The sequence below is a fragment of the Vanellus vanellus genome, assembly GCF_965231255.1.
Source record: "Vanellus vanellus genome assembly, chromosome: 2".
NCBI classification, from domain to species: domain Eukaryota; kingdom Metazoa; phylum Chordata; class Aves; order Charadriiformes; family Charadriidae; genus Vanellus; species Vanellus vanellus.
Window position 1 is genome coordinate 25,785,910 of NC_138906.1, and position 16,846 is coordinate 25,802,755.

Below are 16,846 nucleotides of genomic sequence, written 5' to 3' on the forward strand. Positions count from 1 at the left end.
TTCAAGCTCCCATTACTTCTTTTCATTTCTTCTTTTTCCTTTGTATGAACTTGGCACTTCTTATAACCAGATGACCTCTCAAGTCCTCAGCCCTGGCAAAACAGAGTTTGCAACTTTTCAAGGTGGTAATCTCCAAGGTGACAATTTTGCCTATTTTATTGCAGAAGTACCAAAGTTTTCTTTAATGCTGCAGTCGTCGTCTTGTATGTTCTTGAATTTCCACTAATCTAGATCACTACAGAGTGAATTCGGATCAGTTAAGCACTGGACAAATGAGATGGGTATGGAAGAGAGTGAGCATGGCACCTGCAAAGGGAAACTCTGCCTCCCTGACCTGGCTTCCAGGAAGGTGCCGGTGAGCACACAGATAAAATCCATCTCGTGAGTATGAGACAGCTGGATTTTCAAAAAGTCTTTGACAGTATTGCACACCAGAGGTTACTGAAGAACCAAATTTGTCTGAAAGCTTGTTAAAGGATAGCAAATAGTTTTTCAGCATGGGAAAGATTAGCCTTAGGATGTTCCAGGGATAGGTGCCAGGGCTCATCCTAACCAGCATGGTGGTGACCTAGAGAAGGGGATGTGCAGTGAGATCTCCATGTCTGCTGATGATCATGCAGAACCAGTTGTGCCAAAGTCTGTGGCAAAACCTCACAAAGCGGGGTAGGTGGGCAGATGAGCCTCAGTGTAGACAAACGTGAAGTAATGCAGCTGAGGAAAAATACCATGCCTATGTCATGCTGAATGTGGAACTGGCACGTGCAGTTCAGGAGAAAGATCTGAGAGTCATCACTGACAATTCTCAGAAATCAGGTGGTGGCCAAAAAAACCCTAACAGAATACCAAGTGGCAGGAAGGGGATGAAGGGGTGTCAGTTTGTTGTTACATGAAGCTTTTTGCTTTATGAGGAGAGCCTAAAGGGCTGGAGCTCTCCAGACTTGAGGGAGGGAGACTGAGGAGAGAGAGACGAGTGAGGTTGACAGAAATCAAGGCGGTGGAGAAGGTGAGCACAGAACTGTAATCCCACATTACCAGACCTAAGAACCACTCAATGAAAGTAGTAGGAGATCAGTTTAAAACAGATAAAGTCCTTCTGGAGCTAGCTGCCACGGGACTACGGAGATCTGAAGGTTCAAAAATGAATGATCCAACCTCATGTACAGCTAGTTGTCTTTAGTGAAAGAGCTACTAAAAGGACTTTGCAGACTCTATGACATCATTAATAAAATTGTGGATCAGGGACAGTACGAGAGGAATGGACTGCAAAGTTTGCATCTTCTCCCTAAAAAGCAATTCCTTTTGCCGTTGACTTCTAATTTCTTTTCTTTACAAGCACTGAGTAGCTTATTTTAAAAAGCATGTTTTGTGGCAGAGCTGACACAGGCAACAGATCAGTGAAGTGCTCTGATGCTTTGTTTGAAGACCACACGGCCAGAGCCAGCGGGACAAGGGCTGCTCTCTGCCTCACCCCATTTTTGGGAGGTGGGTTGCTGGTGCAGCTATGCTGCTTTCACTGCAGTTACAAAGCAAGAGGAAGCACATGGGCATCTGCATGGCACCATTCTGTCACGGTTGCATTTCTGGGCAAACTGGTGAAGAGATGGCTCACTCATGCTTCCACACAGATGCAATAACATGTGCAGAGTGGGCTCTTGCTGGAGCTTGTGGCCTGGAAAAGTATTTCCATCCCTCAGTACTCACCAGTGGAGACCAGCTGTTGTGGATGACGGGGCACAACTTCTTCCTGAGTTTTAGACTTCATGGTCTCAGTTGTGTCCCTCAGCTTTCCCTCAAGGGTGATTGTTTGTCTGATGGTGTTTTTCCAAGGATCTAAATGTCACCACTGCAGTGTCAGCCTCCTGAATGCCCCCAGGCAAGGGGAATGCTGGCCAAAGGGAGCACTGATCTGATCCAGGAGATAATTTCTTGTGTTTTGAAAGCTGCTTTCCATTCCTCTTGTCTGAAGCCATTTGTGTTGAGTTGCAGATGATCCCTTTGACAGCCAGAGCTAATCTTAGCCTACGTGTGTCAGAACAACGCTAACTGGTGAGAAACTCTTCAGAGAGCAGAAGTCGGTGGCTGAGACCAGGGAGCACTCTGCAAAACAGACGACTTCATAATCTGCTGTAACATCTACCTTTTTTCTGCATCATCTTTCCTGTTCCCTGTTTGTCGCTTATTGCATCTATGTATTTGCTTGCTTATCTAATAATGAGCCTTGAAGTCCCTTCTGCTGCTGCAAGGACCTCTTATCTCCCACTTAAGCTGAAAGTTTGTTTCAGATCTTCTGAAATCTCCTGTCATGACACTCTATCTTCACAGCTTTTACTTTTTAAGAAATAAGTAATCCGCTCCTGTTGTATATAACATGGCATGCAGCTTGCCCCTTGATATGCAGCTTACTTCTTCCTGGTGAGAAAAGAGGCAGAGAAGTGTGTAGAACTCCAGTTCAGAGCTACCTGCAGCAAAGAGTCACCAGGTTTGATGTCCAGTAAACTCTGCTTCTAAAGCACGCAGTGAGGCTGAGGCATTGCTTTTAAATTGGTGTGAGTCAGCATGGGTCCTACGTGCCCTGTTGGTTTGACATTTGAGGTCCTGTTTCTGTGGAGGGTTAAAAACCACATGGAGTTGATCCCATGGAGATGGGGGCCAGAAGAGCTCACATGTGCGAGGAGCTCTCCTGGGACAGTGGCAAAGGAGTCCAGCAGACACTGTAACCAAAATCAAGTATCTCACTATTTTCAGAGATTTCAGTTTCACTTTGCACTTTTCTCTTTATTCATTAATAGTATTAGAGGCACTTTCAGAAATGTCCCGTCAGGACTTACTTCTTCATGTGCTGTTACGCATATGGCAATGGGAGCTTTATACCTGAATAACGCAGAATAAAAACATTTAGGAAGACTTTTTTTTTTAAGAGACCAAACGTCTGTCCTGGGGTACTAAAGTCATGACTAGCTGTATGCTGCTCCTGCCGAAACACACACTTCATTTCAGTGCTCAGCTCAGTCCTGGAAATTAAGTTGATTTGCAGGAGGCTAAAACTGGGTGTAGACTGATATGGTGAATTTGAGTCAGTGGGATCAGCTGGACTACAACTTCTAAGGAGCAAATACCTCCCACATACCCAAATTACGAAGATAGTTAGCATCTAAGCTAATTCCCGATTTCCCTGTTACCAGAATTGGTACCAAATTCCCATCTGTGAGGAAAACAAGTGGATCGTGTAAGGCAGAACCCCTCAGTCATGATCACTATTGTCTTTATTAAATGTCCATGTTCTATGAAAATCAGAAACACCAGCTTCAACAGACTGTAACGTGCTTGACGTTGCCAAAATATGTTAATAAATTGTCCCCTACAGATTATCACACGTACATATGGACATCTATGTCACATTATGGTGGTGCTTAAGGCTCAATCATGGAGCCACAAAAGTGACAAAGGAGAGTATTCGAGGCTATCCCGGTGCTGAGCTAGTGCCCTCATCAAATGTAGAATACGATGGTTAGCCAAAGCTGCCCGGGCTGATGATAGTCCAAAACTGGCAATAAAATGGCGGGATGGAGAAAATCCTCTAGCACAAGAGTTTTTTTTCTCCCTCTCAAAATTGAACAGAGAAGAGTGAGGGATAGTAGAAAACCCCGTTCCTAGAGGGGCTTTGGAGAATCCCTTTTTCAGTGGGTTGATTTCCCGAGACCGGCCGCACTTTGAGGGCTTTGCTCTGGGCTGCAGCACCCTGCGCCAGCTGTGACTAATTCTTAACTCCGGCTTTCATCACTCTGTGTGTGTGTCTGTACAAAAATGTTACTCTCCTTTTAGCTCATTTCTTTTTACATAACTTGCAGTAGTTCCAGCTACTCACCCTGTATTTCTGTAAGTGGCATGAAAACCCTAATCACCCAATTAGAATGTGTAATGATATTGTAAAAATCCCTATTAAACTGAGCAAAGGAATATTTTAAAAAGCTTTTAATAGTAGTCACTAGACATGATTGTAGAAGAGGGAGGATAGATACATAAGGTTTATTACATGCAGATAACATGGTACTTTCTAAATTGAACTTCAAAGGACTACGCCCAGTTTATTAGTGTAATTACTTATATGAAAAATTATCAGAATATAATGAATAAATTAAAAATGTTATCTATACAGTATGTTATCGGTCTAGTTGTAGGACTGGAATTAAAAGGAACACAAAGAATTACAAGAATTTAGGCTCTCACTTCTTTTCACATTTGCATGCATTTAAAATACTTCTAGATCTTTTGTTAAAGTGTAGTATAAATCAGGTTTAGATAATTAGAGGGGAAGGCCATGTGGTATGTTAGCGCAGAGCCTTCATCTGGCTGAAAATTAATCACTTTGGGGTGTGGTGTGTTAATTTTCAGCGGAATCGGTTCCCGGAACCGGCTCACTGAGCGGGCACCCCAACCTCCGTGCGGGTTCCCGGGGGGAGGACGGGAGCGTGCCGCCCTGCAGGCTGGAGCTGCAGCGGGAGATGCTCGCACGTGGCCCGGCATCACTACCTAGGGGGGACAGGCTCTTTGAAGAAAAGCACGGTGCTGGTTTACTTTTAATTCATGAGGAATGATTTTTCTTTCAAAAGAAAAGATGATTTTTTTTTTTAACTTTGGAAAACATGAATGTATAAAGTCTGCAATTATACATAAATATATCAGTCAGAGAAGCTATTTAATGCCCCCAGGCTAGGCACTGCCAAATCTGGTGATCAGACAGTCCTCTGATGGACTTGGGTCTTAGATATGATGGAATTGTTCTGCTATGTTGGTTTTAATCATTGCATTGGTTATTACTTTTCTTAAATGAGTATCCCAAGGGAACTGTCATTTGAAGGAGTACACAGTTAGATTAGGATGCAAAGCAATAAAAAAAAAGAAGCCATAAGTCTGTGTCTTTTATTCCAATTTTCCTTCCTGATGTTCTTTTCAGTACACCAAACAGATTAAAAAGATTTTAATTTTTTCCTTTTGTCTTCTAGTTGCATCACCTGATGAACCCTTATTCTAAAATGTAGATACATGACTGCAGTCAAATTAAGACAGACAAAAATATACTTAATGAAGGAGCACACTGAAGCACCAAGGAGCGTAACTTGGGAATTGGGACTTACAGCAAGAAACAAAGTATTCGGTATCTTTTTAATTCATTTTGAACACAGTAAAGGAAGTCGTCTCTTCAAGTTATTCTCAGAAGATCTATGATACAAACCTGAGCTCATTTACTTAATATGAAAGCTGCTCAGCTGGACAGAAGGTTAGATGCAGCCTGAGCTGTTTGTCATTACTGGGACCAATGTTCTTGTTGACATCAAACACAGCCCATGAATCACAGCAGATGAATTCTGTGTTTGGAAAGATAGATGATCTTTGGACAACACTGCACCACAGAAAGCCTGGCTAGGTCACTGGCTATCGCTTTCCAAGGCCAACCTCTAATCCTCAGTGTAAAAGGTGAAAAAAAAATAAAAATAGAATGATGCTGTGGAATCATCCTGTTTCTAGTAAACAATAAAAAAAAAAAGCACATTTAGACACCACCACCCGAAACTGAACTTGGTTAAATGAGAGAAAATGTCCATCCCTGTACAATATCAGGAGCTGCAGAATCCGGCGAACGCTCTGCGAGTAGCAGTGGGGCTGTGTGGTTGCTGTCCCTTGGAGCGCACCGGAGAAGGGTCTGGCTTGTAGTGGTGGTTGGGCACAACAACGCTGCCGGTTTGAGTCCAAAACAATCAACAATCTAGAGAGAGACAGCACCAGCAGTATCTCTGTCATGCAGTAAATAAATAGCAAGAAGTTACCTGAGAGGTGTGTATCACTACTGAGGTATTCTTTTCTTCATTCTGATGCAGCTGTTTGCAGCTGAGGACATCTTCCTGTTCGTTGAAGGACCGTATCCTTCACCACCAATCTGTTTTATCCTGAAGAATTTCCAGAATATACTCCCTCCTCTTCTGCTTGATAGTCTTTTTTTCTCTGCTGTTGCTCTAGTACCAAGGAGGTTTTTGTGAGGACATGGGTTATTCTGATTTACTGGCTTTCCATGTTTCCTTTTCTTGTTCTCACTAGCAATTGAGAAATAAAACTGTTAATTTTTCGTACAATATAATGTTCCTCTATGGCAAAGTAGCTGTCTATGAACTGGAGGAACTAGGTGAGAAGGTGGGTCTAAGGCAATAGAGATTTTGTTTCATTTAATTGGGGTGGAGGAATGAGGGCCTAGTGTCACCTCCTTTGGGATGCTTGGAGCATGGCATGCAATTATGAGAGCCTTGTCTTGTGAACTCAGGAAGCTGGAATTATCAGGGGCTTTCCTTAGGACTGTATAACCCACACACTTTTTTTTCTGAAAGACATTTTTCTTAGCAGGGACTCTGTCAAGTGAAGCTTTCACCAGAAAAAAATTACCTTGCAGGCAATTTGTCTTGGGAATCGCTCCTCAGGGATCTTTTTCCCTGGGTATATGCACTTATTTATATTGTGTAACACCTTTTATAAATCTCAGAGATACATCCATTCTGGATGATCGCAACTGCAAGCAGAATTTCAGAAATATTGCAAATACTTTAGTAAGTAACGTGGGATTACTTACTTTCTAAACTCTTACTATATTAAACTGAATCACATTGAAAGTCCTGTCCATTTTATCACATTTTATAGGTGTCTCAATATAAAGCAGAAACATAAAATACAAATTCTGGAAAATTCTATACAAGTTAATGAAGTCCTGCTAAAGTACCTTGTGAGTGGTGAATTTTTATTATGTGAACTCAGAAATAGAAATGGGAAATAGTCCCGAATCACCTACTTATTTTCATCAATTAGATAAAGAGTTTAGGTATTTAGTTTAAAGCTTGAGGTTAGCTGACATGAATGTATACTAGGCTTGAAATCTGTGGGTTTTAAATTTGATCTTTAAATTCTCAGTAAGATAAATAATCAAAAGTTATAAATTTTGAATAAAGTTAGTTGCAATATTGCATGTGTTTTGGGATCAATTCATTACTGAAGCAAGCAGAGGGCTCTTGTAATAATCCATCTTTACATATAGACCAACAACAATAATGAATCTGATAGGTCAGCAAGGTACTAAGACCTCTCAGTATCATTAAATTCTGAAGCCGCCGTGCACTTCTGGCTAGCAGCTCTACAGGGATGGCTCACAGCCCTTCCTCTCTGCGCTGGACTGACTCAGATCTCCACCTGCATCTCTGTTAATTCCTCTTGCACGTCCAGCCTAATGGTTCCAGTCCACTGCCTTCGTCTTCACGTCGTCTTCTCACCCACCTCTCTCTGACTTGCCTCCTTGCCTCCAGCTCTGGTACCTCAAAAATGCATGTGTTGAACAGACCGGTCAGCCATTTGAGAGCGCTCCCGCCATCCAGCACATCTCCACAGTATTCGTTCAGGATCCTATTCTTCCATCACGTACGGAGACCTGTATGTTTTAAGGAGTTCTTCCAAGAGGCAGCGGGATCCCAGCTGGGACTGTTGCTGTGCAGTACTGGTCAGCCAGTGCTCAGGCAATGGACGAAATGGACTCCAGATAGCACAGGCGACCTGGAGTGAAACAAACCAAGATGCCATTAAATCTAATGCAGATGCTCTCTGCTGTGACTTGTTTCTTGCTAGTTTGTACGAAAGACACTTCATTAAAATAACTTGTGTTGTCACCTGGCTTACAGGTCAGCCACCTTGAGTTTTCACAGCACAGTCCTGACAAGACTGTCACAAGTGCCATAATTAGTTGGTCTGCCTGGAGTTGGTCTCAAATTTAATACAGTAACGTGGGCTTTTCTCCTCCTAATTTTGCAGGAGGTCTCACCTTTTAGCATTTACTCCATGCATTATTTAAAAAAATACCGAGGGAATTGTCACATACTATTTTTCAGAAAGGTCCAGGCTCTTTAAATGTGGCAGCTCCTTCCTGTCCAGTGTGGCTTTTCCTCTTCCTCCATGCAGCTGAAACCCTCTTCAGCTCACAGGTGGGCTGCCACAAGCTCCAAGCCTTCACTTTTGCCAAGAGTTCTTCATCCTGCTTCCAAAGCCTGTTTTATAGGTCATCTTTCCAACTTACCATCCTGAGTATTTCTTTCCCGCTTTGCTTCTTTCTGCTGCCTCTCTATCTTCCGCTGCATTAAACACCCACGCTTTTTCTTTCCTTTTAAAACTCCTAATTACATAAATCCACGCACTTAAATTCTGCTGTGGCACCAACCCCTGCCTCTAATTAGTGTCGCCAGCTCCTCTTCAGTCGAATTTTCCTTAGAATGTCTTTATACTTTTTCTCCCTAACTCCTGGAAGCAGGGCTTTAAACAAGCACAAAGCGTCTCTTTCGTCTTCCTCAAAACCTCATCTTTCCTGGGAAATATACTCCATACTGGCCAATTCGCTGTGCCTTGTGCTTCTGACTCATTTTGCAGACGATGGGTACTACCCTTCTCCAACATTCACGTCTACTGTGACGGTCTTCCATTGTACATTTTGACTGCAACACATTTGCGACAGAGACGCTGTATCTGCATTACCTGCACGGATATTGCTTCCGTAAGGCCCTTTATCACTATATAAGGCCCCTAAACAGCAACCAGAGCCTATGCTGCTACTGCACCGTAAGAAAGACCCGGATTGAGAGATCCGGAGCACTGGTTTGGGCTGACTCGATGAAGACCAAGTACCCTGCAAGCTAGTAGTGAAGGAGAGTACTCAATTGTGATTTTGTGGTACTTAATTTTGTGCTGTGCTTCGTTACCACAGTGACAGGAACTAAATAAAACTTTAAGATACAGTTCCTGAAACCTTCCCTCAGCGGAGGGTGGCATATGGGCTGAACTGTTTTTAAGTGGCTTAGGTGCTGATTTTGGGATAGAGCTGAGTGGAAAAATCAAGTGACATTTGAATACGTGCCTGAAGTCCATCTAGATTTTCATGTTAAGAGGGCAGATCTCCATTTTGACAAAGCAGCCCTTCATGTATAACCCTTCCAAATGCTTTGTATTATTTTGGGGGGAGAGTTTCTCTCTCCGTGGGGAAGTAACATTCCCATTATGCTCCATCCTACAGATTACAGCAGTCTAAAATGTTCTCTACAGCTACCTGAACCGAGGTTGTAGCGAGGTGGGGGTCTATCTCTTCTCCCAAATAACAAGCGATAGGACAAGAGGAAATGGCCTCAAGTTGTGCCAGGGGAGGTTTAGATTGGATATTAGGAAAGATTTCTTCACAGAAAGGGTTGTTAAGCACTAGAACAGGCTGCCCAGGGAAGTAGTGGAGTCACTATCCCTGGAGGTACTTACAAGACGTGTAGATGTGGCACTTAGGGAACATGGTTTAATGGTAACTTGGCAGTGTTAGGTTGATGCTTGGACTTGATCTTAAAGGTCCCTTCCAACCAAAACGATTCTATGATTCTATGAAAAAGGAACAGAGAGCTGAATAAATGAAGTCCATCCAATATGCTGCTTCTCTAACATGCTTCTCCAATACGTCTGGTCTAAATGATAGTCATTGCAAATGACTAAACTAGACGAGAAATGGGGAAAAAATCCCAAACCAAACCAACAAAAAGTTGGAGAGATCCTAGAAACAAAGTGGGGTTAATCTTTTAACCTTGTTTTCATGAGATATCAGCATACGGGTTTATAATTTTACATGTAGCACTTGAATATTCACACCCAGAGTCAACTGAGTTTGTGTGCCTATGTGATTTCGAAATTATGGGTTACCTAGGAGAGGACCCTTGGCCATGAGAAATGTCCTCTGGTGTGAATGTTAAGTATCGTATTTTTCCAGCCCAAGTCAGTTGGGCTTTGTATGCATACAGGCACAGACCTTCGAGTTGTACAAATAGTGCTCCAGTTTTGATGAAAGCCAAGGACTTTGCTGCAAAGAAAAGTCGTGATGTTACAGTAAACACCCTTCATTCAATATTTATGATAAAAAGACATGATTCACACATGCTTTTTGAGTGTATCTAAATGGATCAGCCTCAGTCCTCCTGCTGTTTCATTTTGCATCATTTTCATTATGAGGGTATTTGTTGAACATTTCAGTGACTTCAAAACATTGGGATCTGCTATCACAATGGTTGAGGCCATTACATTTTAAATCCCATTTTCTCTTTTACTAGACTTTTATCAAGATGGCACAAGAAAATGAGCTCGTTAAAAGGTTTTTCCACTTATTTCACAGAAACAACATTCAGCATCAATGCTGCGTTGCTAGGTAGCCAGGTGATCTTAAACTGGAAAGCATCTCAGCTCATAAATTCCTGCGAATCTAACGTATGTATACTTGCCCAGCAGAATCTCTGAGATTACACAATTTATACAGCAGCATACATTGCAAAAGCTTTAGGTTTATAATCAATACTTGCATAACTTTATTAGTTTGAAGTTGATGTGTGGTAATTTCTGATTTTTTTTCTCTCCACTCTGTATCCCCAGTGTGATTTCTCTCCATCTGCGTGTACCAGGTCTGGCTGGGATGGAGTTAATTTTCTTCCTGGAGGCTGGCATGGTGCTGTGTTTTAGATCCGTGACCAAAACGATGCTGATACCATGCTAATGTTTCAGCTATTGCTGGGCACTGTTTGTACAGCATCAAGGCCGTCTCTGTTTCTCACCCTGCCCCCCCAGTGAATAGACTGGGGATGCAAAAGAGGTTGGTAGGGGACACAACCAGGCAGATGACCCGAACTATCCAAAGAGATATTCCATATAATGGCATGCTCAGAAATGCAACAAAGAGGAGCAGATTTAGGTAGGTTAGTCATCTTTCACTCAAGAACAGGTTGGGCGCTGCTTTAAAGACCTGTGGGAGGTGGTGAGCGATTGCCTTTGCAACACTTGTTTATCATTTTCTTTCTTCTTCCACTTCTCTTTCGCTTATAAAATTATCAACCCACAAGTTTTCTTGCATTTGCTCTTCCTTTTCTCTTCAGTTCTGCGGGTGGGGGACGTGGGCGAGCAGCTGTGCAGTGCTCAGCTGCCTGCTGGGGTTAACTCACAACTGTGTGTCACGGCCAAACCGGAAAGAGCTCGTACTTCCCTAGAAATGAAAGTGTTCTTGTGTATGCCATGAGAAAGCTGCCTAGCAGGGACAGGAACTACAAGCATCAAAGTTAAAGATGCTGTGTTCCACCTGCAGCCATTTCACCCCTGATTTGATGGTATAAAGTAAGAATGAAACAGAAAACAAGTGACCCCACACATTAGTACATGAAATAAAGTGACCACGAGAGGGTACCGGAGAGGTGAAACCACGGGTGGTTCAGCAGGTCACCTCTAACCAGCAGCTGGCCATAAGGTACCAGGAAAACCACGCTCTTCCCATCGCACCTTTGGAATGACATATGTGTGAGCCCGAACTCATCCCTTCCTACCCCATGGAGCAGGGTCTGGCAATGGCAGCCGGGCTGGAGAGGCAACATCTGAGCCTGTTTGCCCTCCATTCATCAGCAGGAACGCATGGGATATCAACAGGGGAAATTTCCACAGGTTAATAAAAACTGGGATTTAATAACAATCACCAATAAGGCAATTGACACGGTATGTCAGCTCTGAGAGCTTTTTGGGGGGACAAGTTATGATGTGGACGTAGATTACCCAGGTACTATTCTCCTGTTATAGACAAAGTTTAATTTTTGTCACTAATGCATTTTGCTAGTAGAGCTTAAAGGTCACGTCCCGAAGGATACGGCACCGTTTGTGTTAGCAGAGCCTGGCTTTCTCTTTGGATAACAGTCATCTCGGATTGAGTATTACTAGAGGACAAGTGAAAGTGAGATTGTCGGGGGAGGGAGAGGAGGGAGGGGTATTATGTGACTTTACATCCATCTTCATCACCAGAGGGTCACGAAAGGATTGCTGTGTTAACAAGCAACACAGCTCCTCGCACGGGGGTCCCAGACGCTGCAGCAGAGAGAGATCTTTCCAAGGTGAGCAGACCGGCCTAACGGAGAACATCTCCAGCCAGGGAGATTTATGAAGATCTCCTTTATCCTGGCAGCAGAAGGCCTGGCAAGGTGTGCTCTCCCTGGAGGAGTTACGCTGACTACTCTGTCCCCCCAGAGAGCCTCACCACTCTCCTTGGGCAAGGCACTTGAGGTGAGGGCTTGCTCTGCCCAGGTAACACTCCAAACCAAGGGCATTAACCATCTTGTCCACAAACACACACTGCTTGTTTATGTGCTCCTAAGGTTTCAAAAATTCAAACGCTTGGCCCGGGAATGTAACTTAAGTACACTCTTTTCAAGAGCCCCTAAGGAGGGGGGGGACACAAACACTGGGCTTTAGAGAGAGCTCAGACCACATAAAATCACTTTGTAAGATCACCGGCAAATGCCCTGAGCTCTGGAAAGCGCCCAGCTCTGCATCACACCCTGAGCCACCATCTGCCCCACGCATCGCGGATTTAGTTTTTGCTGTCTCATCTTACCCTGCAAGTAATGAATAGGGCAACCGTGGCTGCTCCATCTGCAGCAAGGAGGCTGCTGGCACACCCCGTGCTCCAGGCCCACGACCGCACCGCTTATAGCCTCAAACAATATGCTATTTTACACAATAATGAACAAACTGCCAGCCCTGCTGCCTCCCCTGCTTCAGAAATAACAATTCCAACCCATACCTCCGTGCGAAACGCGTAAATGATGAGGCTCACTGGCTCGCGGGACGCGCAGAGGCAAATGTTTCCTCTTGTCCAAGTTGGAAGTGATATCTTGGCAAATATTTTTCCCGCACTTGATAATCCTTCCATTTGCAGAGTGATTCAGCATGACTCAGTGGCAGCGGCAGAGGTCAGGATTTGTAGCGAATTCTTACCAAAGCCAGGCAAGGAGATGCCGGGGTCGTAAAGTAACTGCAAGCAGGTTTTTATTTAGGGTGTATCTTTGGGGAGTTGACGTGAGAAAGGACGCTGTAAATAAAGTGCCTGGCTCATTATAATCCAGATGCCCCATTAAATGCAAACATGCTTTAACTTGGTAGAGGCTTGTGGAAGAAGGCAGCAAAGAGCAATATTATTTAGCTTTTTTTTTTTTTTTGGTGCTAATTTTCTTATGCCACAAATTGCAAGGCTTAAACATAAAAACAGAGCTGAAAGCCTGCCCCTACAAGGAAGCAAAACGTCATCATTACAATAGCAGCTATCTCTGTGGTTTGCTAATTGCGCGTTTCTGCTTTACTGGTTTCCTGAGATGGGTGATGGAAATACAGAGAGGAAGAATAAGAACCCCCAGCTTACGAGCTCGATCAAAGCTACAAAAGTGATGCCACATTCCTGAATTCAATGAATTTTCAACACTCGTGCCCTTGGAAACAGAAGAGGTTTGGGTGGGGGACAGAAAAAAGGGCTTTAACAGAAATATTTCTGTCAACTAAAGACCACTGAGGGAAGAATAACACAAACTGCAGCCTGCAGTTTGAGGATCTGTGCACAGCTTCAAGCTCATCCTTCCTGTGGTGGGAAAAGCCCGTGTAGCATCTCTGCTGTCTGAGGTCGTACAATTTTGAGAAGATGAGGCCTGGGTTTCTCTCACTGGCACTGTAAGGATGTCTAATTAAGGCAAAATTTTCATTGATTTAAAAGACCCTGACATATTCTTGTAGCTCACTCCCAAGCAGCTGCAAAGCCAGATGCTTGTCAGAAATTCTAGGCTGCCTGAGCTTCTGTCAAAGAAAGGTGAACCCACTGCAGTAGCCTGGCGGAGGCTTGTCCTCCACAAGTGAGAAAGTCATAGTTTACCTAGAAATAGGGGGAAAAACGGGAATATTGTTCCAAAGTCACTAGGTGCTAGTATCTAGGCTAATTCACCAGGTAATACAGCATCTATCAGTTAAGGACAGTTGATTACAGGTTCCTCAGAAGCTCTCAGAAATGATATCCCCAATTGCTGGAAGCAAGCCCCAGACTGAATTACAGCGGTGTTGGTACAAGCCTCAGCCCGGCAGCAGGGCTGCCCTGCGTGAACGGCATGCACGCAACGTGCGAAGGGCTCAGATGCTAAAGTCAGTTTTGGTTCCTGGACCAGAATATTTTATTTATGATGATGGCATTTTCCTCTCCATGCAGAGCAGGAATATTTACCAATATTAATGTCAGACTTAAACAAAGATGAAACTATCTGCTATTACTAAGGACTTAAATGTCATTTTTTGCAGTGACTGAATAAAATATCCTTCAGTGCTTGGGTCCTCGCTGCCCTTCTCCTTCAAGCCCCCTTGTCTGTTTCTTCCTAATTTTTATATCTTTCTCCTGGCATTGCTCTCTGCAACATTTCAGCTTCCACCCTTTCTCGTTTTCCTTCCATTATATGACAGAGCCAATGTTAAAAGTGCCATTTTAGCTCCTATTTCAAAGGTGCTAACAGGGTCAACAGGATTCGCACTTCTGAAAGCCTTTTTATCAGACTGTCTGTAGATTCAGGGGTTGTGCATAAGACATTTTACCAGCGTTATTGTACTGCTATATAGCAGGACAATTCCCCATTATCTTGTATGCCAGAAGAGGCACAAACATAGGCACATATAGTAGATTATAGTAGAAAACAGATAGATTTCCACCTGCCACCCTTACTGCATCCTAATATAAAGGTCCGATCCCAGAGCTTAGAGTTGCAGACGAACCCAACTCACCTGAAAACCTGTCTAGACAAATGTGCTTCTAAAATTGAGTTAACAACCCTTAGCTTGGACACCCTCTAATCCCAGTAAATTGCGTTAAGTAGCCTCATTAAAACCCAAGTTCATTTTAACCAGATAACACGCATTAAACTACAATCTGAACCACGCAAACCTGGGTTTTAAAACGTGTTACCTAACACGCAATTGCTCCTGAAAAGTACCTACTTTATATTTTAGACTAGACACGGCCATCCATCTTGATGGGTTAAACTGATTTATTTTTCAATAACGCCGGTTCAATTGAGTTAATGAGATCAAAAGCTCCCCACACTCATTAAGTGTCAGGCTATCGCGCTCAAAGGCATATTATCTGGCTGTGCCGCAAGCCCTTGAGCGGAGAGGAGCCCAGGGCTTCCACCTGGAGGCCCGGGTGCGCCCCTGGGGCCAGGCGCCCCTTTTCCTACCATCATCCCACCCCACTCCCACCCGAAACGCTAGGCCGGGAGGGAGGGAGGGCGCCTTCTTCCATCCCCAAACCCACACGCCCCCCCATCTCCGGCCTTTCAGCGCCGCGGCCCGAGGGAGAGCGCAGGGCGCCCTGGGCCCGGAGCGAACCTCCCCTCCCGGGGACTTCTGCCGGCTCCGGGGGGGAGAGCCAAGCGTGTCCCCCGGAGCCCCCGATGCGACGGCGCGGGGCGCCGACACCCCCGGGCGGGCGCGGTGCCTTCGCTCGTTCCCCCGCCAAACGCCACCACAGACGTCGCTCCCCCCATCTCCTCAGCGGCTCCCGGCGGGCGCTGCCACATCGCTCCCTCCGCTCGGGACGCGCCCGGAGGCAGCCTGCGCCCCCCGGCCCGGCCCGGCCCGGCCCCAGCTCTCCCCGCCTTCTCCCCCTCACGCCCCCGCCGCCGCCGCTTCCTCTCCCGTCCGCCTCCCCCGGCAACCGCCCCGTCCCGCCGCGCCGCCCGGGGGAAAGGCGGGGCGGGGGCGGCCGCGGGGCTGGCGGGGCCCTGCCCGGCTCCGCCGCCTGCCAGCGCGGGCAGGGCCGGCCGCCTCCCCCCCGGCCGCGGCGCGGGGCTCCCCTGCCCGCCCAAGGCTCCTCCTCCTCCTTTCTCTCAGCGCACCCTCCCTCTGTCCCTCCCTCCGCCGGTGCCCGCAGCCTCTCGCCGGACTTTCCTTTCACTCCTCCATCTCCCCTCAGCGCTGCTCTGCACCCCTCCGCCCTCCCCGCCACGTCTGGCTCTGCCCGGGGGAAGGGAGGGAGCGGGACGGGGCTATGAGGCGGGCGGCGGCGGCGGAGAGCCCAGCAGCAGCAGCAGCAGCAGCCGCGGCGGCGTAGGGCTCCTTCCCCGGGCGGGGCCGGGGCTGTCCCGCTGCGCCCGGCGGCTGCCCGGGGCAAGGAGGGAGCCCCGGAGCCGGGGAAGGGGAGAGGAGGAGGAATAGGAATAGGGAGGGAGGGAGGGGGGCAGGAAGCGGGGGTGGCGGCTGGCGAGCCCGAGGGAAGGGGGGTCGCCCCCCGATGTGTGACATGATCGACTCGCAGTCCGCCGAGAAGATCAGCAGGATGAAAAAGTTGCGGCGAACTTTGTCGGAGAGCTTCGGGCGAATAGGTGAGCGCTGCGCCCGCACCCCGACGGCGCTGCCCGGCGCCCCGGGGCGGGGGGTGGGGGTGGAGGGGATGTCCCGGTGGCGGAGAGTGGCTTCGCCGTGGCCGCCGCCGCCGCCGCCGAGCAGCAGCCGGGCAGGGGCGAGGGTGGCCGGCGGTGGCGGGCGGAGGAGGTCGCCGGGTCGCCGGTGGGGCGGGTGGGTTTGAAGCGCTGCACGAAGCGCCGGCTCCGAAAAACGTTTCTCGGGAAGAAAGCTCGGGAAAATAATAGCTCCTTCGGCCCCGGCAGCGCTGCGTGGGTCTGCGATGGAGTTAGCCCAAAATAGGCGTAGGGAAAACAAAACTATACGCGAGAGTTGGCTAGCCTGCCCCCGTTGCCGAAGAGAAACCTTGGCAAAAAAAAAAAAAACAAACCCAAATGGTTATTTTCGTTTTGTTGCAGCTCTGGTAATTTATTTTTCGTTCAGGCTGCACGTTGTTTTAAGTTGAGGCATGAGATGCTGAGGCAGATAACGGCGGCCCAGGGATTTAGGAGGCCAGACAAAAGAAGTCTGTCTGTCATCTGCTGCGAAGTCTTGTCGTGCTTTCACTAAC

General features: G+C 46.4%; 1 protein-coding gene across 1 annotated transcript in view; it reads left to right on the top strand.

The window, feature by feature from the left end:
- Positions 1-16,165: 16,165 nt before the first annotated feature.
- Positions 16,166-16,846, top strand: part of CDK14 (cyclin dependent kinase 14) — a gene marked incomplete at both ends in the record, with an annotated part of 270,287 nt that continues 269,606 nt past the window's right edge. The window contains one exon of the mRNA XM_082479618.1: positions 16,166-16,256. Within this exon, the coding sequence (XP_082335744.1) occupies positions 16,166-16,256 (91 nt within the window). The remainder of the gene's footprint in view (positions 16,257-16,846) is intronic.